Source organism: Triturus cristatus, chromosome 4_1 (assembly GCF_964204655.1).
Source record: "Triturus cristatus chromosome 4_1, aTriCri1.1, whole genome shotgun sequence".
NCBI lineage: Eukaryota > Metazoa > Chordata > Amphibia > Caudata > Salamandridae > Triturus > Triturus cristatus.
Genome location: NC_140585.1, coordinates 11,331,395 through 11,352,912, shown reverse-complemented (window position 1 = coordinate 11,352,912; position 21,518 = coordinate 11,331,395). Strand labels below are relative to the sequence as shown.

The following is a 21,518-nucleotide window of genomic DNA, read 5'->3' as shown; positions in this document are numbered from 1 at the left end:
TAATCAGAACATTACGGCCATGCTTTTGCTGCAACCACAGCACTTGTGAGTGGTGACCAATCATTTTGTATTCCTTAACAACCACAGGCAGTTTAATTGACAAAGGTATTAATAAACCACCCTTCGCACGGCCTGACGAGGATTCCTGGGCTAGGAGATTAAAGGAAACAAACCCATCAAAATGAATTTGTTCTTTACACCAGGATAGATCACAGCAACCAACAAACTCCCTCCAACCCAAAATATCCCGCTTTCGTTGCCACCCGGCTATATTCCAAGTAGCTAGATAATAGCCGAAATCAGTGGAACCAGAACAAACAGGGAGTGTCTGGGGAGATAAACCTAAAGGCAAAAATACATTCTTAATTGGAGTGGGACCCATTGGCAAACTGGGGGCCTTATCATCAGCTACATCCAGTAAAATGACCGCCACTCCCCAGGCTGGTGAGTCCATGTTAATAATAACCTGCTCTGAGGAAGAGCCCACCAACGTCATAACAGGATTACCATTACCTCCTACCCGGGGCACGATATTATTCATGTCGAGTAGCTCTCCAGGAGGGGTATTATCTTGCAAGAGAGTAGACCGTCAATCACAGTTTTCCAATCCCAACAGGCCTTCAAACCGGTTGAACAGGGGAATTCCTGCATCCAACCTTTCAGCAGGGATACCGGGGACTAATGGGCGCGGGTGGCTCCTATTATAGCATAATGGAGGGTAGAAAAATGTAAGTGGTAAGCAATTAATGTTGGAGACCGAGTTACTGGAGGGCCAAGCACAAATATGCTCCACGGCCCTTCTATCTCTAAAATTCAAAACAACACAGTCTCCCTTTACCGTTTTAACTTTAGGACCAACCCAATCCACCCGACGTGCAAAAATAATTTCTGTTGAGACCGACACTGGTAACGGCCTGTATAGGTTTAACCAATGGATGCACTAATATTTTAGGTCCAGAAACTCCTCCCGTTTCCCATCAATCAATTTTGGAACACCTGTAAGGACTACGACATAAGGGGTCGATTCGGGCGGAAGGTTTAAGGATTGCCTTTGGTCCATTAAGTCAGGGGATTGGATGCCCCGTTGCCCTATAGGTCTAGTAGGAACAACGTTACCTCCATTCCCAGGTCCTTTCTCTTCAATCTCCCCAGACAAATTAGGTTGCACCCTATTATCGGATGAGCCAGATGGTATAATAGTGGGTGTCATGATAACCTGTGGTAGAGGGACTAACCCTACGTTTAAAGGCGGTCCCTCTTGGGTACAGGGTATTGATTTCAGGACACTCTTGTTGGCTCTGCCCCGCGGGTCAGGTCTAGTTTGAAAAGAGGCAAAAGCCAATTCAAGGCAAGAAATCCTATTTTCAATACGATCTAATCGATCATAGATCGGCAAGACAGATTTATTTAACATTAAATCTAGTCTATGCCAAAAATTGTCACCCATCATATTAAGCGTATGATCAGCCAATACCGAGGAATTCGATGGATCTTCATGCCGAACCTCCCCTTGACCTTGACTTACAGGGGCTACTAAATTGTTTTTTGAGTGGCCAGGTTTGATACTTTTAGGTAACTTACTCCTATCGTTTTCCTTCCCCCTTTTCTTTTTAGGGGAAGCCCCCTTCGCAGTAGTGGCGGTAGATGGCTTGAACAGACCCTGCTTAATAACAGAGGTCGATCTAGTTCGAACTGGGGACAAAAGGGTGGGACGGACTAATAGATCTAGGTTATTCGAGCAACAGGAGGTCTTACTACTAGGCATGCCTTCTTCCTCAGAAATAGTATAACACCTTTGCACAACTTCCGACATTTTTCCAGTCATGGGTGGGGAGCCCCTACTACCTATCAAAGTACCATCTGTTATACCAGGTATAGTTGTAGGCGGTGGAATAGGAGATTTGGCATTTCTGATAGAACCCAGTGAGGAGCGTTTATCGACAACGGTATCCAACGACAATCTCCTCTCCGTGAGTTCTATTTCATGAGCTAATAGCGATGAAGCTCTTATAATAAATGTATCCAATGTCCCACCAACTGAACCTCTATAGGGTGACTTATGACCTAAGCAACCCGGGGAAGAATTCATGATCCCACAACAATAATAATAAACGGTTCAACTAATCTCACGGACTATAAGCACACGATTTCACACAGATGATGTCCCCCGATTAGCATATAACAGACCCAGCGTTCGGGACACAGCCCGTCCCGTCCTCTGCCGTCCACGAACGGCCACAAACGGTCTCGCCCTTGTCCCGGGCTTCTCCCGGCGCGCGACCGCGCTACACAATGCTCTATTGATTAAATAGCAGCTACAGGCAGAAGGGGCGGGAAGAGAACACAGCTGTTCGCTGTTACGGGGCTGCTGGTCCTCGCAGTCCCGTCCTTCAGGTCCTCCCGCTGTAAGTACACCGGCAATGCAGGGCTCAGTTCCAGAGCGTGTGCTCTCTCAGAAATAGCCAGGGAAAGTCACAGGTCACTTGGCTTCCTCAGCGAACGGCACCCAGCGTGGGTAAGGCAGGGCACATCTGGAGCAACCAGGAATGCCCAATTAGAAAAGGAGTTGCCTTCGTGGGGACCTGCTAGCCAACGGGCTAGTGATCGCGAAGGAGCCTCGAGCGGTTGCACTTGAAGCTGGCCCATGGGTCACTCGTGGAGTGGAGGCCAACAATCTACGGTGCAGGAGGTGCTCAAGGCTGGGGCTACTCGGAGCCCAAAGTACAACTTCGAGGATGACCAGGAAGATAGTGTTGCTGCAAAAGTTCACGGTGTCCAGGGGTCGCGGTTCCACGTCACCCACCATAGCCACGGGCCTCAGCTTTGCTGTGGACTCAGGGTAGCCTTGGGGTAGTCTGGAAATCCACCTCTGGGGATGCAGAGACTTTGGCGTCCGGCGGGAGCAGAATTGCAGACTGGTCAGTTGCTTCTTTGGTGCCTGCCAAGCAGGGGAGTCACTCCTTAACCCCAAGGGAGATGTTCTTCCGTCTTCTAGTCGTGATAGAAAGTCGAAGGTCCAGGATATATGTTGCAGAGGTTCGTCCAGGGTAATCTAAAGTCCTAGGGACTGGATTCCTATACTTATACTAAGTTTAGGGGATGGACTAACTCTAAGGCCCCACCTATGGGTGGACCTGGGGTGGGGGTGGTTGCACCCACCCCGCCCCAATACACATCTGCCTGTCTGGGGAGGTTGTTACACCTCCCTGTGACAGGAAACCTATTGTCCAGGCCTCCCGTGCCGGAGTTTCCCTCAGCAGCAGGAGGCCAGACCCGTGTCTGTGGCAGTGGCATCCATTTTGTGATGCCAGGGCTTTGGAAAGTTTTAACCGGGTTTAGCCAGCGTGAACATGTCTCTCCCTCTAGAAGGGTGGAATGCTACCCCCACCACCAGGACTGGTGGGGGGGGGGGGTAGTATTCCAAAGCGTTTGACACCAAACACGACATGTTTTGATGCAGCCATTCCAAAGTTAGCATTTACCGCGAGGTTATAATGCACCTAAGAGTATATGGTATGGCTGTATCACAGAACAGCCATAAGGAAGTATTTCCGAATGCTGCAGAGGGGCTCAGCTCATGCTTGGGCATCCTCTCACATAAAACCAAGCACTCTGCCTTCAGGATTGTCAAGGCCTGCCATAGGAGTGGCTTATAGGTTTATATGTGTCTGTATATGGTAGTGATATAGGTAGCCTATACCACAGTAAGGGGTGCAAGCACACCCTTACCCAGGCTGCAGTAGCACACCTGTGGTATCATTTTGGAGTGCTTCCCAGGGGTGGCATAATACATGCTGCAGCCACTGGTAGGCCTCTGAGGTACCTATGCCCTATGTACATAGTATACCATATACTAGGGGCTTATAAGGCACTCCAGAATCCAATTAGTTATGTACCTAATGTACATGGAAACCATTTTAGAGAGGAAGCAGCTACGCTGTGGTCCTGATTAGCAGGGCCAGAGCCAGACTAAGGTCAAAAAACAGTGAAACACCAGCAAAAAGTGGGGGTACCCATGTGAAGCAGATCCTACTCTCCTACACCAGCTACCTGAAAATCATTCACATTTTCCGTGGAAAACTAATGGCAAGGGTAATCTCCTCAAACAATCAGCTACTTGGTTCTTAGCCCCTGGGATATAACTTACAGAGTATCTGTAATCCAACAGACGAACGGACATTCTAGCAATTCTAGGAGTAGTGTTTAGTAGCCCATCTGGAGAAAGAACTTTCACTAGGGGTTTATGGTCACATGATAACCCCATATAAAACTCCTAAAGTGTTCAAGTGCCCATACAACAGCTAACGTTTCTCTTTCAATTACGGAGTATCGTTCTTCAGCTGGAGACAGTGCTCGTGATGCATATGCAACTGCTTTTTCTTTCCCATTTCCCTCTTTTTGTGATAACACAGCACCTAATCCTTTCTGACTTGCATCGGTAGTAATGATGCAAGGCAAACGGGGATCAAAACCTACCAATTCCTTTGCATCACAAAGTTTGTTTTTGAGTTTAGAGAAATCTTGTTGTAGAGTATCTGACCACACAAATACAGACTTACATTTTAACAATTGACGCATGTTGAATGTTTTTTCAGAAAAATTTCCAACAAATTTACTATAAAACTCTACGAGCCCTAGGAAGGACCTCAGTTCATCTTTGTTCGCAGGAGATGGAGCATTTCTTATGGCATTCATTAGGTTCGATTTGGGTTTTATGCCTTTGGCAGAGATTTCATGACTTAAGTAGTCTAAAGAGTCAACTTTAAATTTACACTTAGAAAGTTCTGCAGTAAGTCCTGTTTCTTTTTGTATGTTCAAAACAGAATGAATTCTCTCATCATGTATACATTTAGTTTCACCCATAATAAGGATGTCATCCTGAAAAAACAGGATACCGGGTAAGTCATGGAACAATTTAAACCTGAGTTTTTGAAAAACTGCGGCTGCGGACGCAAGGCCAAACGGCTTGCGCAAAAAACGGAAACACACTTGAGGAGTCATAAATCTGGTCAGACTTTTACTATCTTCATGCAGCATAATTTGATGATATGCCGACGTCAAGTCGAAAACAGAGAACCATTGCATGCCTCTGGTAAGAGAAATTAATTCATTAATTTTGGGTAAAGGGAATCGCTCAACTGCGACATTTTTATACAGGACCTCAGGTCAATACATAGACGAACCTTGCCGTTGGCCTTACGAGCCACGACTAAAGGTGCAACCCAATTAGAAGCTTCAACCTCTTCAATAATGCCATCGTCTAAAAGACGCTTCAATTCTTTAGTAACTTCTTCTCTGGCAGCCCAAGGAATGTGTCTAGACTTCTGAACTGTGGGTTTGGCATCATCTTTGAGTATAATGTTATGAACATAGCCATTTAATTGACCCACTTTATTAGAAAAGACCCCAGGAAACTCTTTTTTTAAATTCAAGGTGATAATCTTCATGATGGTCTAAAACCATTACTTGTTCAACTCCATTAGGGTTCAAAATAATATTTAAATTTCTTTGATCAATCCACCCTAAAACAGGAGAACCATCTAAAGCAACGTATAATTTACCAATTGAAGATCTACCTTTAAATTCAAAAGTAAGTTCTCTATAACCAATTAAATCGATTTTTTTTTCTCCTGTAAAACACTCTGGGGAAATATCAGGCGGGGATAAAGTGGCACCTACTACATGAACAAAATCTTTTTCCCATTGTACTTTGTCAATGATCGTGTACGGAGAGCATGAATCCGCCACAATAATTATTTCAACGCCACCTATGGACATGGCACACACAGGTTTAGATTTACAGTGAATGTTTAACGAGTTCACACTGTCAGACACTCCTAAAACACAATCAACATTCTTAGTTTGATTATCATCACAAGATGATGTGGAGGAAGAATCATTATAATCATCTTTAAGTAAGGAAACCTTTTTCTTTTGGTTTATATAGCTCCGAAACGCTTTGGTAAAATGATCAATAACACCACATTGAAGGCATTTTTGTTAACTAGCAGGGCAGTTGTTAAAATTAGCTAAATGATTTTTGCTACCGCATCAATAACATTTTAATGTTGTAGATTCGGGTTTAATGTTGGTATTATCCCTATTGGAGGTAGGGAAATTGACAAACTTAGCTTTGGATTTTGAAGTAATTTTGCTCACAGTAGGTTTGTCAATTTCCTTAGGGACTCAAATAGCTTTAGCACATTTGTTGGTGATTCTGTTTTTTTAACTAAAGCGACATCAGACAATGATGCTTCACCATGTATCCAGAGGCGTTCTTGAACATCTTCATTATTAACATACATTATGATTTGGTCTCGGATTAGTTCTTCCTCTAGCGAACCAAATCTGCAAGTCAAAGCTAATTTCTTTAAGTCTGAAACGAAATCTTCAACAGATTCTTGCTTCCCTTGTCTTCTTCTGAAAAATGTGTGTCGATCAATGGCTGTACAAACTGAGGTGGAATAGTAAGGGTCAAGATCTTCTAATGCATGAAGAAACACATTGGAATCATCAGCAGGATGCGTTTTTTTGTTCATTGAATTGTAAACTTTTAATCCTTGAGGACCAAGTAAGTGAAGTAAAATTTTCTTTTTCCTAACTTCTGTTAGATCATCTTCACCATCTTCTAATGCATCAATATAATTTAGAAAATATTCTCTCCATTCTAGCCATTTGATTGGAGGATCCCCTTTAGTGAAGAGAAACGACTGTGGTGGCGTTAAAGAAAAGGTTTGTGCTGCACACATGGTGGATGAATAAAAGTAATGCAGGTAAGTTGAGGTAAACAGTTATAAAAGGCAACAAACCTTGAGGACTGTTTCTATCCTCATCAAATAAACTGAAATTATATAATAACAGTAATTAAGTTAGGTGTGCTTGTCACCATTGCTTAGTTGTCTCTTAAATTGAGTGAGAGATAAAATAAGATGGTATGCCAATCACCGTGAATGACAGGCAAGTAATCAATCGTGGTGTGCCTGTCACCATGAATGACAAGCTGAAGGCAAATTGTAAAATAAGAACACCATAACAGCAAGAAAACAATTAATAATGAGCTCCAGTACCATCCTGTATCCAGGAAATAATCAATAGTGGTGTGCCGGTCACCATGAATGACAGGCAAAGGGTAGATTAAAATATGAGAAACATCGTATGAGCAGAAATAATTAATAATGATATTCACAGTACCTTCCTGTATTCGTTCTAAATTGAAAAGAGTCCACATAAATCTAGGATTTGAACTCAGGAGAGGTGTGCGTATCACCGGAGTAAACGCACAAGAAATAAACCAAAAGATCTGGATCCAAAATGGCCGCACGTACTAAGTCGATCACGTGTTGTACGTGAAAGGTCAGATCGACGAGGTGCGCTTGCACGTCATTTGCGACGTAGACGAAATGACGAATACTTGGAACATGGAATAGGTGCAGAGCAGGAGAGTTCCAACTGGAACGGACAATCAGGTACGCTACAAGAATGTCGGGCTGGTTTGAAACACAGAAGCCTAATTCAACCGTAACGTTGCTCTGATAAATGAAGTGGTAGATGCGCTGGCCATTTAAAATAAACGATACAAAGCAATGGGGTAGCCCAGTCTAGTGCAGAAGCTGGGGATTACTAATATACGTGAAACAGTGGTTCTGCCACTATTAAAAATCAAAAGATCATTTTCACAATTATATCGCTCCAAATGGATGAGAACAACCAACAAATGAAAGAAAAAAAGACCTTTTATCCAAACCAAACAACGCAAAACTCGCGTCTTGTATTTAACGATATTTATCTTTTTTTTTTTAAAGTCAGTGTGAACTCATTACGTTACATTTATCTACATACACACAGATAAGTACTTTTGGGCTAACATTTAGGACTACAAAGTGCACATACATTGAAATATTTACATGTCACAAAACTTTCCACAGAATACATGGACATATACTACATAGAAAAATTATATTTAAACACAGTGCGAAATGAAGATAAAGAAAACATCAACCCAGTAAGCGATTAAATCATTAGTTTAGTATCCGGAGTGATTCTCAACACTTGATAATAAAGCGTCGACATTTCGACCCCTGAAAGAACGCAATATTTTAAACGTCTTAGGTGCACATGCATCAACAAAACCAAAAGCGATTCCTTAATAGCGAAAAATAAGGATTCGTTATCAAGGAATCGCTTTACTGAATGCATCAACAGATTCGGTAAAAAATAGCGATTCCTTAAAAATCGCTATATTTTCCCGATTATACCATAGCGAGTGTAGCAAACACCGAATAGCAAAAAGCAAAATCGGTATCACCGAAGTAGCTAATAGCGATTTCGGTATTAGCAAAATCGCTAATAGCGAAAACGTAAAAAAACGGGTCGCTCTGGGAACGGCATTATGACATCACTACCAGGAAATACTGCAGCCCCACCCTCATTCCCTCGCCAGAGGAGCTGACAGGAGCTGGAACTGGAGACTGCCTGAGGCCAGTGAAGCAACACTGACAGAACTACCACCCTACACAACCAGGATGGAGAAAGATGCACCATCCAGCGCTGAAGCTGCACGAAAGAGAAAGCGCAAGTTCTCCGACCGGGAGCTGGAGCACCTGATCGAGGGGGTGAGCAGCAAACACGATCGGCTGTTTGGGAAGCTGTCCCTAAAGGTGCCAGAGGCGGAGAAGCGGCGCATATGGCTGCGCATCCGAGAGAGGGTCAATGCGGTGGGATGGACGCCCCGCAGCATTGACGATTTAAAAAAGAGGTGGTACGACCTCAGGAAGCGGGCCAAGGAGAGGATCGCTGAGAGGCTCCGGGAGGCATCCAGAACAGGAGGCGGACCATCAACAGTGCAAGCAAACACTGCCCTGGAGGAGCTGGTGGAAGGGACCATTAAGCCTGAGGCCATCATGGGAGTCACACAGATGGACACCTCCGGCGCAGCCACAAGTGCCCAAGGTAAGATGCATGCCTGTGCCCACACCCAGCATTGCGTAAAACCATTCCCAAGCCCCCAGCACGATCACAGTGTGCATGCAGATTTGCCCCACACAACATCCACACCTAACAGTAGTGCATCATGGGAGTTGTAGTCATGTCAGCCCGGTGTACATGCACAGGAAGAAAGAACATTACATTTCTCTACATCAGTAGAAGCTAGTAATAGACAGTTTATTTAGTGAATCATAGGGGACATGTATGTTTAAAGTACTACCTAGTTGTAACTATCCCACTAACCATGCACTGTTTCACACACAGATGCATCTCCTGGCGATTCCGACGACAGCGGCCGGCTAATCATATCGAAGACACCAGCCGATTCGGACATCGGTACTCCGCAAGAGCCGCAATCACCACCTCCACCAGCAACCACACCACCACCACCACCTGCTGGCGCACCAACTGCTACAAAAGAGCGGAGACGCAGGTCACAAGTCCCACCCATACAGGTGATGGATGCATGTCAGACACCTGCAACACCATCGGGCCAAAGTCAAAGAGTCGTCCCACCGCCTGCAGCACCACCAGCACGTGTCCGACTCCCACTGCGCCGCAGGTCTCTGCGCAGTACACCAACTGTCGGCGACGATGCAAGCGCCCCAAATGGTGGCATTGAGGAACGGATGCTGCGTGTCCAGCGCCTGCAGGGGAGACACATGGCTACAATCAGCAGTAACATAGCGCGCCTTGCTAAAGAAATGCATTCCCCGACTGCGGCAGTGAGGGACATGACGACTGTGGTGGCAGAGGGTAATGGGTACCTGAGGGAGGACATACAGGAACTCACCCGTGCCATGAGAGCAGGGCATGACAGCGAGAGAAGGAGGCACCGGCAGAACTTGCTCCGGTCCGCAGCCTCTACGAAGGCAATCACTAGGCTGAGCAACAGCACCGCTGTTCTATCACGCCGCTCGGTGTCACTGCAGGTGGACCTGGGTCATTATTGCGGTGATGTTGCCAAGGCCCTAGGCCAGGTGACCGCTGCAGTTGAACACCTGCAGAGCGGTACTTTCAGTGCTAGCGCATTGGGAGGGGAGGACGGCAGTGAGGCTGCCTCAAGTGTGAGCAGTGTTTCGGTGGCGGAGGCCAGCACCCAGAGGCGCAGTACACGGTGCTCCACAGCCACAGGGACAGGCCGTGGTGAGGAGACACCTGAAAGGAGGCTGGGCGTTCGTGGCAAGCGCCACTAGACAAACTTACAGCCATACATGACCATGGCGGGGCAACCAGGGTCCTCCACTATTTGACGCTGCACAGCCGTGACTACAACGGCCATTTGTTGTTCCACTTGTATTGGGGAGATATTATTTTATTTCATGTTTGTCCGCACATACCTCAGTGCTCCTGTGCATTAAACAGAAGCATCACTAATGAAATTGTCATGTTTCATTCTTACCTGGATCAGAAATGATGTTGCGTGATGTATGTCCGCCTCCTATGGCCCTCAGCTGTGTTAGGGACGTGTGCCTGTCGGTGTTGCGCGGGTGGTTGGTCATCCCGGTAGTCGTCATTCCTGTCCACCTCAATGGGTATCCCCCTTCTGGTTGCAATGTTGTGCAGCATGGCACATTCAGCTACAATCCTGCAGCAGGTATCAGGTTTGTATTGCAAGGCACCGCCAGTCTTATGTAGGATTCTAAAGCGACTCTTCAGAATCCCAAAGGTCCTCTCTATGACATTCCTTGCGCTTATGTGGGCCACGTTGTATCGTTGCTCCTGTGGTGTTGCTGGGTTGATGTAGGGGGTGAGTATATATTCACGCAGGGCGTATGCACTGTCACCTACAAGATAGAAGCAAAGGCTTAGCAAGGGTGATGTATATACATGTGTGGTGCACATGTGTGGACGAGGTATGTGTACGTACCAAGCAGGAGTCCCTCTCCGAATTCTCCGTTGAGTAGGCGCCTGTGGATGCCACTGTGTCTGAATATGTAGGAGTCATGTGTGCTCCCCGGAATTTGTGCCACTAGGTCCGTGAAGATGTGCTTGGCATCGCACACAACCTGCACGTTGATTGAGTGGTAGGACTTGCGGTTACGAAATATGTACTCATTGGCAGAGGGTGGACAGATGGGGACATGCGTACAGTCGATGCATCCAATGACATGGGGGATATGGGCCACCTGGTGGAATGCCTGTTTGTTGTGGTCCAACTGCTGTGGGGTTGTGGGGAAGCTGATGTGGGTGTGTATCATTGTCAGCATGGCATCAATGAATTTGTGGAAGAGGCGTGAGTGTGCGCTTTGCGACACGCCTCCGGCTACGGCGATGACCCCCTGAAAACTTCCAGAGGCCAGTAGGTGCAGGCTGCATAGAACCTGGACGTGCGCAGGAATTGCATTGGTCCGATGTGTCTGGTGCTGCAGTAGTGGTTCCAGGTCTGCAATTAGGCGCATGATCATGGCACGATTCTGTCGATACTTGTCGTACACCTCATCCTCATTCTGTCCTAGCAAGGTGATGCGCACTCTGAATACTCTCTCCTGGACCCTTCTCCTGCGCTGTCCTGCTGCATTGATTCGTATCCTCCTTGCAAGCACGTAGAGGGCTGCCATTTGGTGCAAGCCAACAGGGTCTCCTGGGCAAAATGTAAGGGTTTACTGATTGATACCATCTGTGGCACATGTATCTTTTTTTCATGTTTTTTGTACATTTTTGGTAACTTTACCTCCAGGTTCTGATTCCCCTTAATCTGCTCATGCTAAATAGCGATTTTTGGTATTTTCGGTATTTGCGAGTTTTCTTGCATTGAGTAGCGATTCGTTATTAGCCATTGGCACTTGCCGGGAGCTAATAGTGATTTCGGTGATTGCGAGTTCGGTGTTTTGCGATTATTTATTTTAGCGGGTTGGTTATTTGCGATTAGTTATTTTTCCGCTAATTTATTTAGCGATTCTTTATTTTTTCCCCGATTAGTGTTGATGCATTGGGATTCGGTTTTTAACACTCGCTAACGGCTGATTTTACCGATTCGGTATTTTACCGACTGGATTTTTGCTTGATGCATGTGCCAGTTTGTGGGGTCTTCCTCGGGACTAACAGGAAGGTCTGTGTGTAGCCTGTGTAGGAAAAACCAATTGGGGTGGATACTTGAATATATTGCGTGGTTTGGATGGAAAATTTAAAGTGGAGAGATCAGATGTCCCTGCTCACCTTTGGGGGCGATTTTCACCCTTGGAGGCACTACAGTCTCAATCACGTGCCGTTAGTGATATGCTTACTTCAAGGAAAAACCATTCCTGTTAAATACAGAAAGGGGATTGCTGTAATTGAAACCTATCAAAACTTCCTTTTAATGTACTCAGGTACCTACTATTAAAGACAAGAGCACCACTAACCTCCGGCGTCAGGCGCACGGGGCTCCATGTGGAACGCAGGTTAAAACTTGGACGGTGGCACTAGGGGATTTTCCTCTCTTCCCTGGGCCTTTCTATTCACTTCACAGGCTCAAAGTCGCCTTTGGAAACTGCAGAGTAAAGATAAATAAATAACAATTAGAACTCTGTGGGCGTTTGTAAAAGGATAAAATCCTTCCTTATTGCCATCACTACAGAGGTCAATAACGGCCTTCTCTCACCTTGGAAATGTAAGTTCCTTTTCTTAAACAGAGTGACGGGCAACCCTCGTCCTCTGTGATCCTGTCGTAAAGACAGTGGATTCTTCCAAAGCTCGATTTAAATACAGAGCGTGTTACTGAGCACGTACGTGACGTTACTGCCATCTGGTGGGGATCGACTAAAAAGTAAAAGACTAAGAAAGTCTAAGGGGCTATGACAAGTTACATTTACTTGAAAATCAGGTCCATGCCGGCAAGTGTATTGATAAAATATTTTGCCAGTTTAAAATAAGCTGAAAGTATACTCACAAAAGTCCACAGACTTACGGACGATCGTTATCCTTTTGGTTGATTTTCTCGTAATTTTCTGTGACTGAAACCGCGTTGGAACACGGAAAGTGTTCTTTGAGAAAGACTGAACAAAGAATTTGCATCAAAAAAGGTTCTCCTAGTCGTCGCCAAATTTGTTGTGTAAAAATGCTCCAGAAGTCTTGATAAGTTGAAGGTATTTATTAAATTCCTGGTAACAAGGCCAGCACAGCATACACAGCTCCGCACAGCTGCACCAAAGACGATGACTCCTCAGCTGATCACCGATGACACTTGGGAGTTCCAAGTGTCACCAGTGATGTAACACAAGGAGCACGCTGCAATATGCAAACAGAATATGACATCAACACAACAAGCAGCCGCGTTACTTACGCTACGAGCTCTGCAGGAGCCTGTGTTGGCGAAATTAATAAACAAGTTCGTATCAACCCTTCTCCAGCTTGCCAGAAGTTCTTTACATCACCTCCCCCCCCTGGACTCACCTACCCTCCCCTCCTGGGCTCACCCTCTCTCCCCTCCTGGACTCAACTTGTATGTTGTTATGAAAATACAAACTGATGTACCATTGAAATCAGTAAATGAATAATTTCAAAACAAAAACGATGAAAGAAACTTTGATTTCCAGTAATATGAAGAGAGATGGTAAGTTGTATATATTCTAAATAACACAGGATTTGAGCAGTATTTGACATAAAATATAATAGCTGTTTATCCCAACCGTAAAAAAAATATGCTTAGTAAGCTTGTTAGACCTGTCAGCCCTTTGGGTGGTCCCTCCTCATCATTATTTATTTTGTCCCACTTTTGCCTCAAACCCTGTTGGTATTTTTCCTTTTTGGGAACCACCAGACTTTTTAGTATTGATGCAGATTCAGGGAGCCATTTTATCTACCCCTGGAACTTCTGTCTGAGGGCCTGGAGCACAAAATGGTGGCCACCTGTGACATCATCAGAACCCACTGGAACCTACTAGAACCTTCTGCAACATTCTGGAGCCCTGTGACAGTTGGAGGCGGTTTAGAATGTTGGGAAGCTAAGACAGAGAGTTGGCAGTTGGAGCTGGCAGTTGGCACCTGACTGGTGAAGGGAGAGCAGCAGAAACCTGAAGGAGGAAGGAGTGAGGCAGCAGGGGTGGAAACTTGTGCCTGGAGTGGGGTCCATAAACCCACCCTTGATACTAGTCCCTACTGACTGAGCCCAGCCTGGAGCCCTGTGTGGGAAGAAGCAAGAAAAACCATCTTAAGGACCTGGACAGCAGGAACAGGCCTTAGAAGCAAAGAACAGCAAAGTCCTGACCTGATTATTGGTTTTCCTGGAGTCCGACGTCGAGAAGCCTAGAGACCCGGAGCCCGAGGTGGAGAAGCGGCGCTGACTGGAAAAGCAGACGTCGTACCCGGAGCCGCCAGAGGTCGAGAGAGGGCGCCGACGGAGGTCGTAGAGAGTACCAGAGGTCGAGGAGGAAGTCACCCGAGGTCGAGTGAGCGGCGTCGACGGGGGAGTGAAGTCCGCCCTCCGGAGTCGCCGGAGACCGAGGTGAAGCGTGCCGGAGGTCGGGAGTGGAGGTCGCACTTCGGAGTCGCCAGAACCTGAAGGGAGTCGTGCCGGAGGTCGGGAGTGGAGGTCGCACTCCGGAGTCGCCGGAACCTGAGGAGAGGAGCACCGGAGGTCGGGAGTGGGGATCGCACCCCGGAGCCGCCGGAAGTCGACATCGAGCCAAGGCCGGCCGTCGTCATCGAACCGGAGGTCGCCATCGGACCGGAGCCGCCCGAAGTCGACATCAAGCCAAGACTGCCCGACGTCATCGAACCGGAGGTCGAGATCGAGCCGAGGCCGCCGACATCGAACCGGAACCGCCTACCGGCGTCGTCAAGAACTGACATTGCGCCAAGGCCGCCGACATCGAACCGGAACCGCCTCACGGCGTCGACACGACTCCAGCGGCGTCGGAGCTTCAGAAAAAGGGCAGTAAGTGGAATAGAGGGCGCCTAAGGCCCTGTGGAATCCTGAGAGACTACCCTAGGGGCTAGAGAGGTGCTGGAACCAGCTTGATTGTGCCAGGGGTGAGCTGAGACTAATTCAGAGGGGTTGTGTAGAGTGAGAGAGCCAGGTCACTAGAATTCCCCCCTTGATCTACCTCAGTTTAGGCCTCAGCCTTGTCCAAGCCAGGGAGTAGACACCCTCAAGCCATCCATCTAACCACAAGCTGTGACTGGGCCAAATCAGCCCATAGAAATCTAAATGTGATCTGATTCTATAAGTGTCACTGTCAGCTTTTAATTATTTATTGAGAGCACTGTATTTATTGTATTTAACCTATTTATTGCTTCTCTGTATTTATTGTTCCACAGTATTTATTGTCGCACAATATTTATTGGCTTGCAGTATTTATTGCCTCATAATATTTAATTGCCTGTATGTAATGCACTTATATGTATGCCTTAATTATTTATGATCTCCCCTAATTATTGAATCATCAAGACAGTATTTATTTGACGTACCCTTCCACAGAAAAAGCCTTGTATATGGTGATTGTGTTATTACTTATTTAATCAGCAACTAAGAGAAAAAGAAGATAAAAAGAGATATTTTCATAATTTTTACGGTGTAGAGTCGTTTTTGGAACGGATGCACGCATGGTTATTGTATGGGTATGACGTATGCTTAGCACGGTGCCTGATTCCTGACCACTCGAGCCAAGCTACCACAGTGTGTCTGGGAGAACACCACCACCACCCTTCCGGTGTGGGAGTGGGTTTTTCTAACATAATTGGTGTTCAGCGGCGGGATTGAGCTGTGCCTACGTATACTCGACAATAACTGTGGGTAGTCCATAGGCCTACACCGGGAGTTTTCTCAAAGCGGCCTTCCTAATTGTGAGCTTTTGTTTTTCCAAATTTACTCTGGTGGTGGGAGGAGGTATTATATAAGGTACCCCCCTGCATAGTTACTGCAAATAACTGTCCTCTGACCTGAGTGGGCAAGATGGAGTTTGTACTGGAGAATTTAGAAACGTACACTGTGGCCCAACTCAGGGAGTTTTGTTAGCGGGAGGGGGTGTATTGTCCCCCAGGAGCAAAGAAGGGTGCACTCCAAACCAGCTTAAGGGCTTGGGGGGAGGCACGACGGGAAAGCAAGGCTGAGGAGGAGGACAGGGATAGAGAGCCCGACAGTGAGGGAGCTGGTTTGTACCAACCTGGGGTGGGGAACCTGTCAGCGGGGCCCAGGACACTTTCCAGGAAGGGCAGCAGTGCCTCTAGCGGTGGCTTGTCTGAAGTGGAGTTAACAGACCGGAGGGAGAAAAGACAGCTCACATGGGACTTAGCAAGGCTGGAGAAAGAGAAGGAGGAACAGAGGATGGCTCATGAGATAAGGCTGAAAGAGATAGATCTTCAGATCCTGAGAATCGGGGCACACCCTGTACCTAACGGTGGCAGCGAAGAACGAGAGTACACCAGGGAACCCAAACCCTACCTGCCAAAGGACATAGTAGCTAGCTATGGGGCGGGTGACGATATCGCCAAGTGGCTAGCGGCCTATGAGGTCTCGTTAAGGGCCCATGGGGTTCCAGAGAAGTACTGGGGAGGGGGATTGTACAAGTACATGCCTCCAGCTGGTAGGGATGCATTATTGGCCCTCGAGGAGGATGAGCAGACCCACTACCCCACCATGAAACTGGCGCTCATAAGAAAGTTTGGACTAACACCCGAAAAGTACAGACAGAAGTTCCGGGGTAGTCACAAACTGGGCACACAGAATTGGGTGGACTTCCTGGACTATGCAAAGAAGGCACTAGAGGGTTGGATTCAGGGCAGTGGAGTGATCAACTACGAGGGGTTGTTTGACTTAGTACTGAAGGAACACCTGCTTGAAAAATGTTTCCCTGAACTGCGTCAACACCTGGTGGATAGCAAGCTGACCAGTCCCCGGAAGCTTGCTGAGGAGGCGGACATTTGGGCTAGTACCCGGGTGTCCACAAGGGGGACTGGAGGGGATACTCAAAAGGCCGGACAGGGCGCCCCCCAGAAGAAAGAGGGAGGGGAAAAGAAAAAGGAGTTCTCCAAAGGCCCCCAAAATAATTTCCAAGGAAAGGGAACAGGATTCACCCCTAGGGCTAACCCACCCAGAAACCCTAATCCTGGCCAGAGTCAGCAGCCAAGGGTTGTCCATTGCTACGAGTGCGGTGGCGTTGGACACTATAAGGGAGATCCGAAGTGCCTGAAACGACCACCCCCTCCCATTGGAGGAAAGACCCCCGGAGTAGCTAGTGTAGTGCTCGGGGAGGAGATGCCCCTAACTAAGGGAAGGGAGTGGGCGGGTGTCACTTTAGTGTCCCTGGGAGAACGGGAGATGGTTCCTAAGATCCAGGTGCCCGCAAATACTGTAAAGTATGGGCAGAGGGTCACCATCAACGGCCAAAGAGGGGAGGCTCTGAGAGACACAGGAGCCAGTATGACTATGGTACGTAGCCAACTGGTGTCTCCAGAGCAGGTAATTCCCGATGTACTCCACCCAGCCGCGATGGCTGACGGCAGAACAGGCCACTATCCAGTGGCCGAGGTTCCCTTTGAATGGGGGGGGGTTGCAGGTTCACTTCGAGTTGCAGTAAGCCCTGCCGTGCCAGTCGATTGTCTACTGGGGAATGACATGGAGCACAATGCTTGGAAGGAGGTGGAATACCGGACTCATACTGAGATGCTGGGTACACCTGACTGGGCCTGTGTGAGCACAGGGTCCGTGACTACCCGGAGAGGGAGTTCGTTTCGGCTGGAGCCTGGAACAAAGGCCCAGCCAGCTGCCAGTCAAGGGAAGAACCGAGGACAGGAGGAGCCTGCCTCGGCGTCCACACCCCGTAGGACGGATAGGCCACCGGAGGTGGTGGACCAGGAGTCTGCGGTGGGGGATGGTACCAAACTGGAGGACCTACCCATCCCGGCCAAGTGGCACGTGGAGGGAGGCCCGTCCAGGGAGGAATTCTGCCAGGGCCAGAGGGAGTGCCCTACCCTTGAAGGGCTAAGGCGTCAGGCCCAAGCCCAGGCAGCAGGGAACGTTGACGGGAACTACAGTGTTTACTGGGAGGATGGCCTCCTCTACAGTGAACCCAAGGCACCCCTACATGGATCGTCACAAGCCTTGGTAGTCCCTCAACGTTATCGAGCCTTCCTTCAGGAGTTGGCTCAGGAGAATCCCAAGTTCTTGAGGTGGTCTATTTCCCTACAGGGAATGGACTTTCAGGTGGAACATCGGCCTGGAGTGGACCACGCCAATGCAGACGGTCTCTCAAGGTATTTCTGCCTTAGTGATGAGAACTCCCAAGGGATTGGGTAGCACTCCCCACTTTCAGCTGGGGGGGGACGCGTGTTAGACCTGTCAGCCCTTTGGGTGGTCCCTCCTCATCATTATTTATTTTGTCCCACTTTTGCCTCAAACCCTGTTGGTATTTTTCCTTTTTGGGAACCACCAGACTTTTTAGTATTGATGCAGATTCAGGGAGCCATTTTATCTACCCCTGGAACTTCTGTCTGAGGGCCTGGAGCACAAAATGGTGGCCACCTGTGACATCATCAGAACCCACTGGAACCTACTAGAACCTTCTGCAACATTCTGGAGCCCTGTGACAGTTGGAGGCGGTTTAGAATGTTGGGAAGCTAAGACAGAGAGTTGGCAGTTGGAGCTGGCAGTTGGCACCTGACTGGTGAAGGGAGAGCAGCAGAAACCTGAAGGAGGAAGGAGTGAGGCAGCAGGGGTGGAAACTTGTGCCTGGAGTGAGGTCCATAAACCCACCCTTGATACTAGTCCCTACTGACTGAGCCCAGCCTGGAGCCCTGTGTGGGAAGAAGCAAGAAAAACCATCTTAAGGACCTGGACAGCAGGAACAGGCCTTAGAAGCAAAGAACAGCAAAGTCCTGACCTGATTATTGGTTTTCCTGGAGTCCGACGTCGAGAAGCCTAGAGACCCGGAGCCCGAGGTGGAGAAGCGGCGCTGACTGGAAAAGCAGACGTCGTACCCGGAGCCGCCAGAGGTCGAGAGAGGGCGCCGACGGAGGTCGTAGAGAGTACCAGAGGTCGAGGAGGAAGTCACCCGAGGTCGAGTGAGCGGCGTCGACGGGGGAGTGAAGTCCGCCCTCCGGAGTCGCCGGAGACCGAGGTGAAGCATGCCGGAGGTCGGGAGTGGAGGTCGCACTCCGGAGTCGCCGGAACCTGAAGGGAGTCGTGCCGGAGGTCGGGAGTGGGGATCGCACCCCGGAGCCGCCGGAAGTCGACATCGAGCCAAGGCCGGCCGACGTCATCGAACCGGAGGTCGCCATCGGACCAGAGCCGCCCGAAGTCGACATCAAGCCAAGACTGCCCGACGTCATCGAACCGGAGGTCGAGATCGAGCCGAGGCCGCCGACATCGAACCGGAACCGCCTACCGGCGTCGTCAAGAACTGACATTGCGCCGAGGCCGCCGACATCGAACCGGAACCGCCTCACGGCGTCGACACGACTCCAGCGGCGTCGGAGCTTCAGAAAAAGGGCAGTAAGTGGAATAGAGGGCGCCTAAGGCCCTGTGGAATCCTGAGAGACTACCCTAGGGGCTAGAGAGGTGCTGGAACCAGCTTGATTGTGCCAGGGGTGAGCCGAGACTAATTCAGAGGGGTTGTGTAGAGTGAGAGAGCCAGGTCACTAGAATTCCCCCCTTGATCTACCTCAGTTTAGGCCTCAGCCTTGTCCAAGCCAGGGAGTAGACACCCTCAAGCCATCCATCTAACCACAAGCTGTGACTGGGCCAAATCAGCCCATAGAAATCTAAATGTGATCTGATTCTATAAGTGTCACTGTCAGCTTTTAATTATTTATTGAGAGCACTGTATTTATTGTATTTAACCTATTTATTGCTTCACTGTATTTATTGTTCCACAGTATTTATTGTCGCACAATATTTATTGGCTTGCAGTATTTATTGCCTCATAATATTTAATTGCCTGTATGTAATGCACTTATATTTATGCCTTAATTATTTATGATCTCCCCTAATTATTGAATCATCAAGACAGTATTTATTTGACGTACCCTTCCACAGAAAAAGCCTTGTATATGGTGATTGTGTTATTACTTATTTAATCAGCAACTAAGAGAAAAAGAAGATAAAAAGAGATATTTTCATAATTTTTACGGTGTAGAGTCGTTTTTGGAACGGATGCACGCATGGTTATTGTATGGGTATGACGTATGCTTAGCACGGTGCCTGATTCCTGACCACTCGAGCCAAGCTACCACAGCGTGTCTGGGAGAACACCACCACCACCCTTCCGGTGTGGGAGTGGGTTTTTCTAACAAAGCTTATAATATAAAAATCTTGTGTCTGATTTAAAATAATAAATAGATGACTTTAAACGTCGGTAAAAAATAATAGCACTTACTCAAACGCTTTGGCTGTAAACACTTGAAATACACCAAGCGCCGGCAGTGAAGTTTTCAACATTTAACTATGGAAACTGAGAATTTCAAAACGGCTGCACCGTACGTGACGTTTTACATCATAGCGCAGTTACGTGCGTGATGCGCTTGTGTCGTGCATAAGGAAATGAACGTCACACCAGAGACTGGCAAATGGAACTCTGCCGATGCGGTCTGTAACGCTCAACTGGATAGAGGTATTCACTTTTAAAATGTATGTGCACAGTTGATAGAAACGCCGTCGATTTCACGGGAAACAGCCCAATACAAACTCCACCGCAGCAATAATTTCCCAAGCAGAAACGTCAAAGCGTTGCGAATGACAAAATCTCCACAACAGCAGCAGATGCGATCAAATGACATCATATAGAGCAAACAAATCTGCCGCTGGTGCGATCGTTGCACAATAGTTGTCAAATAAAGAAATAGATACAAATAACATACCATTCCAAAGACGTATATTGTAAAGAAGCACACAGTCCACGTAGAGATAAGGAGTTTCTGTAAATCGGTATAATTTTCTTAAAATCCCAGTGGGTTCAAAGTACCACTCGTTATCCGTGCTGCTGAGTGGTATCGCTCGTCGCAAATATTAAAGATGAATGCAGATCCAATTTAATAAATAAGTTTCATCTATTGCAGCACGGTGAGAGATGGACATGTATCTTCAAGCTCCAAGTTTATCTGAGACCAACAGTAAATTCCAGCATTTCTCAACCTCATAGAACATGGAACACATTGAAAGAATAACATGTCGCATGCAGGTGCATGCTACCCCATGACAGGCAGATTTAAAGTGAACAAACATATAATAGGAAACATGGAATGTAACATTAAATTTGTGAATAAATGGTAACTGCTAGCATTTTGTTTTGGTCTCTCTCTCTCCTTTCTTTTTTCCCTAAGGGGGGGGGGGGGGGGTGTTGTGCTTACATACTTTAGTCCATGAGAGGACACCGCCCCGTCTGTGCTGTCACCAGCTGCCAACTGTCAACTTTTGACAGTTGGCAGCTGATGACCGAGAAGCACCGCGTTACTTACGCTCAGAGCTCTGCAGGAGCCTGTGTTGGTGAAATTAATAAAGAAGTTAGTATCAACCCTTCTCCGGCTTGCTAGAAGTTATTTACATCACCTCCTTTTCCCCCGGGGTCACCTCCCCTCCCCGCGTCCCCTCCACCCTGGACTCACCCTCTCTCCCCTCC

General features: G+C 47.6%; 2 protein-coding genes across 4 annotated transcripts in view; one reads left to right on the top strand and one right to left on the bottom strand.

Annotated features, from left to right (window-relative positions):
• LOC146839296 (uncharacterized) overlaps positions 1-21,518 on the top strand; it is a 400,042-nt gene that overhangs the window by 246,221 nt on the left and 132,303 nt on the right. Inside the window, 1 exon segment of the mRNA XM_085650764.1 lies at positions 4,824-4,898. Coding sequence (XP_085506890.1) covers positions 4,824-4,898 — 75 coding nt within the window.
• The window catches only part of LOC146839297 (uncharacterized), a 153,524-nt gene that overhangs the window by 130,217 nt on the left and 1,789 nt on the right, over positions 1-21,518 (bottom strand). The gene's annotated exons all lie outside the window — the stretch shown is intronic.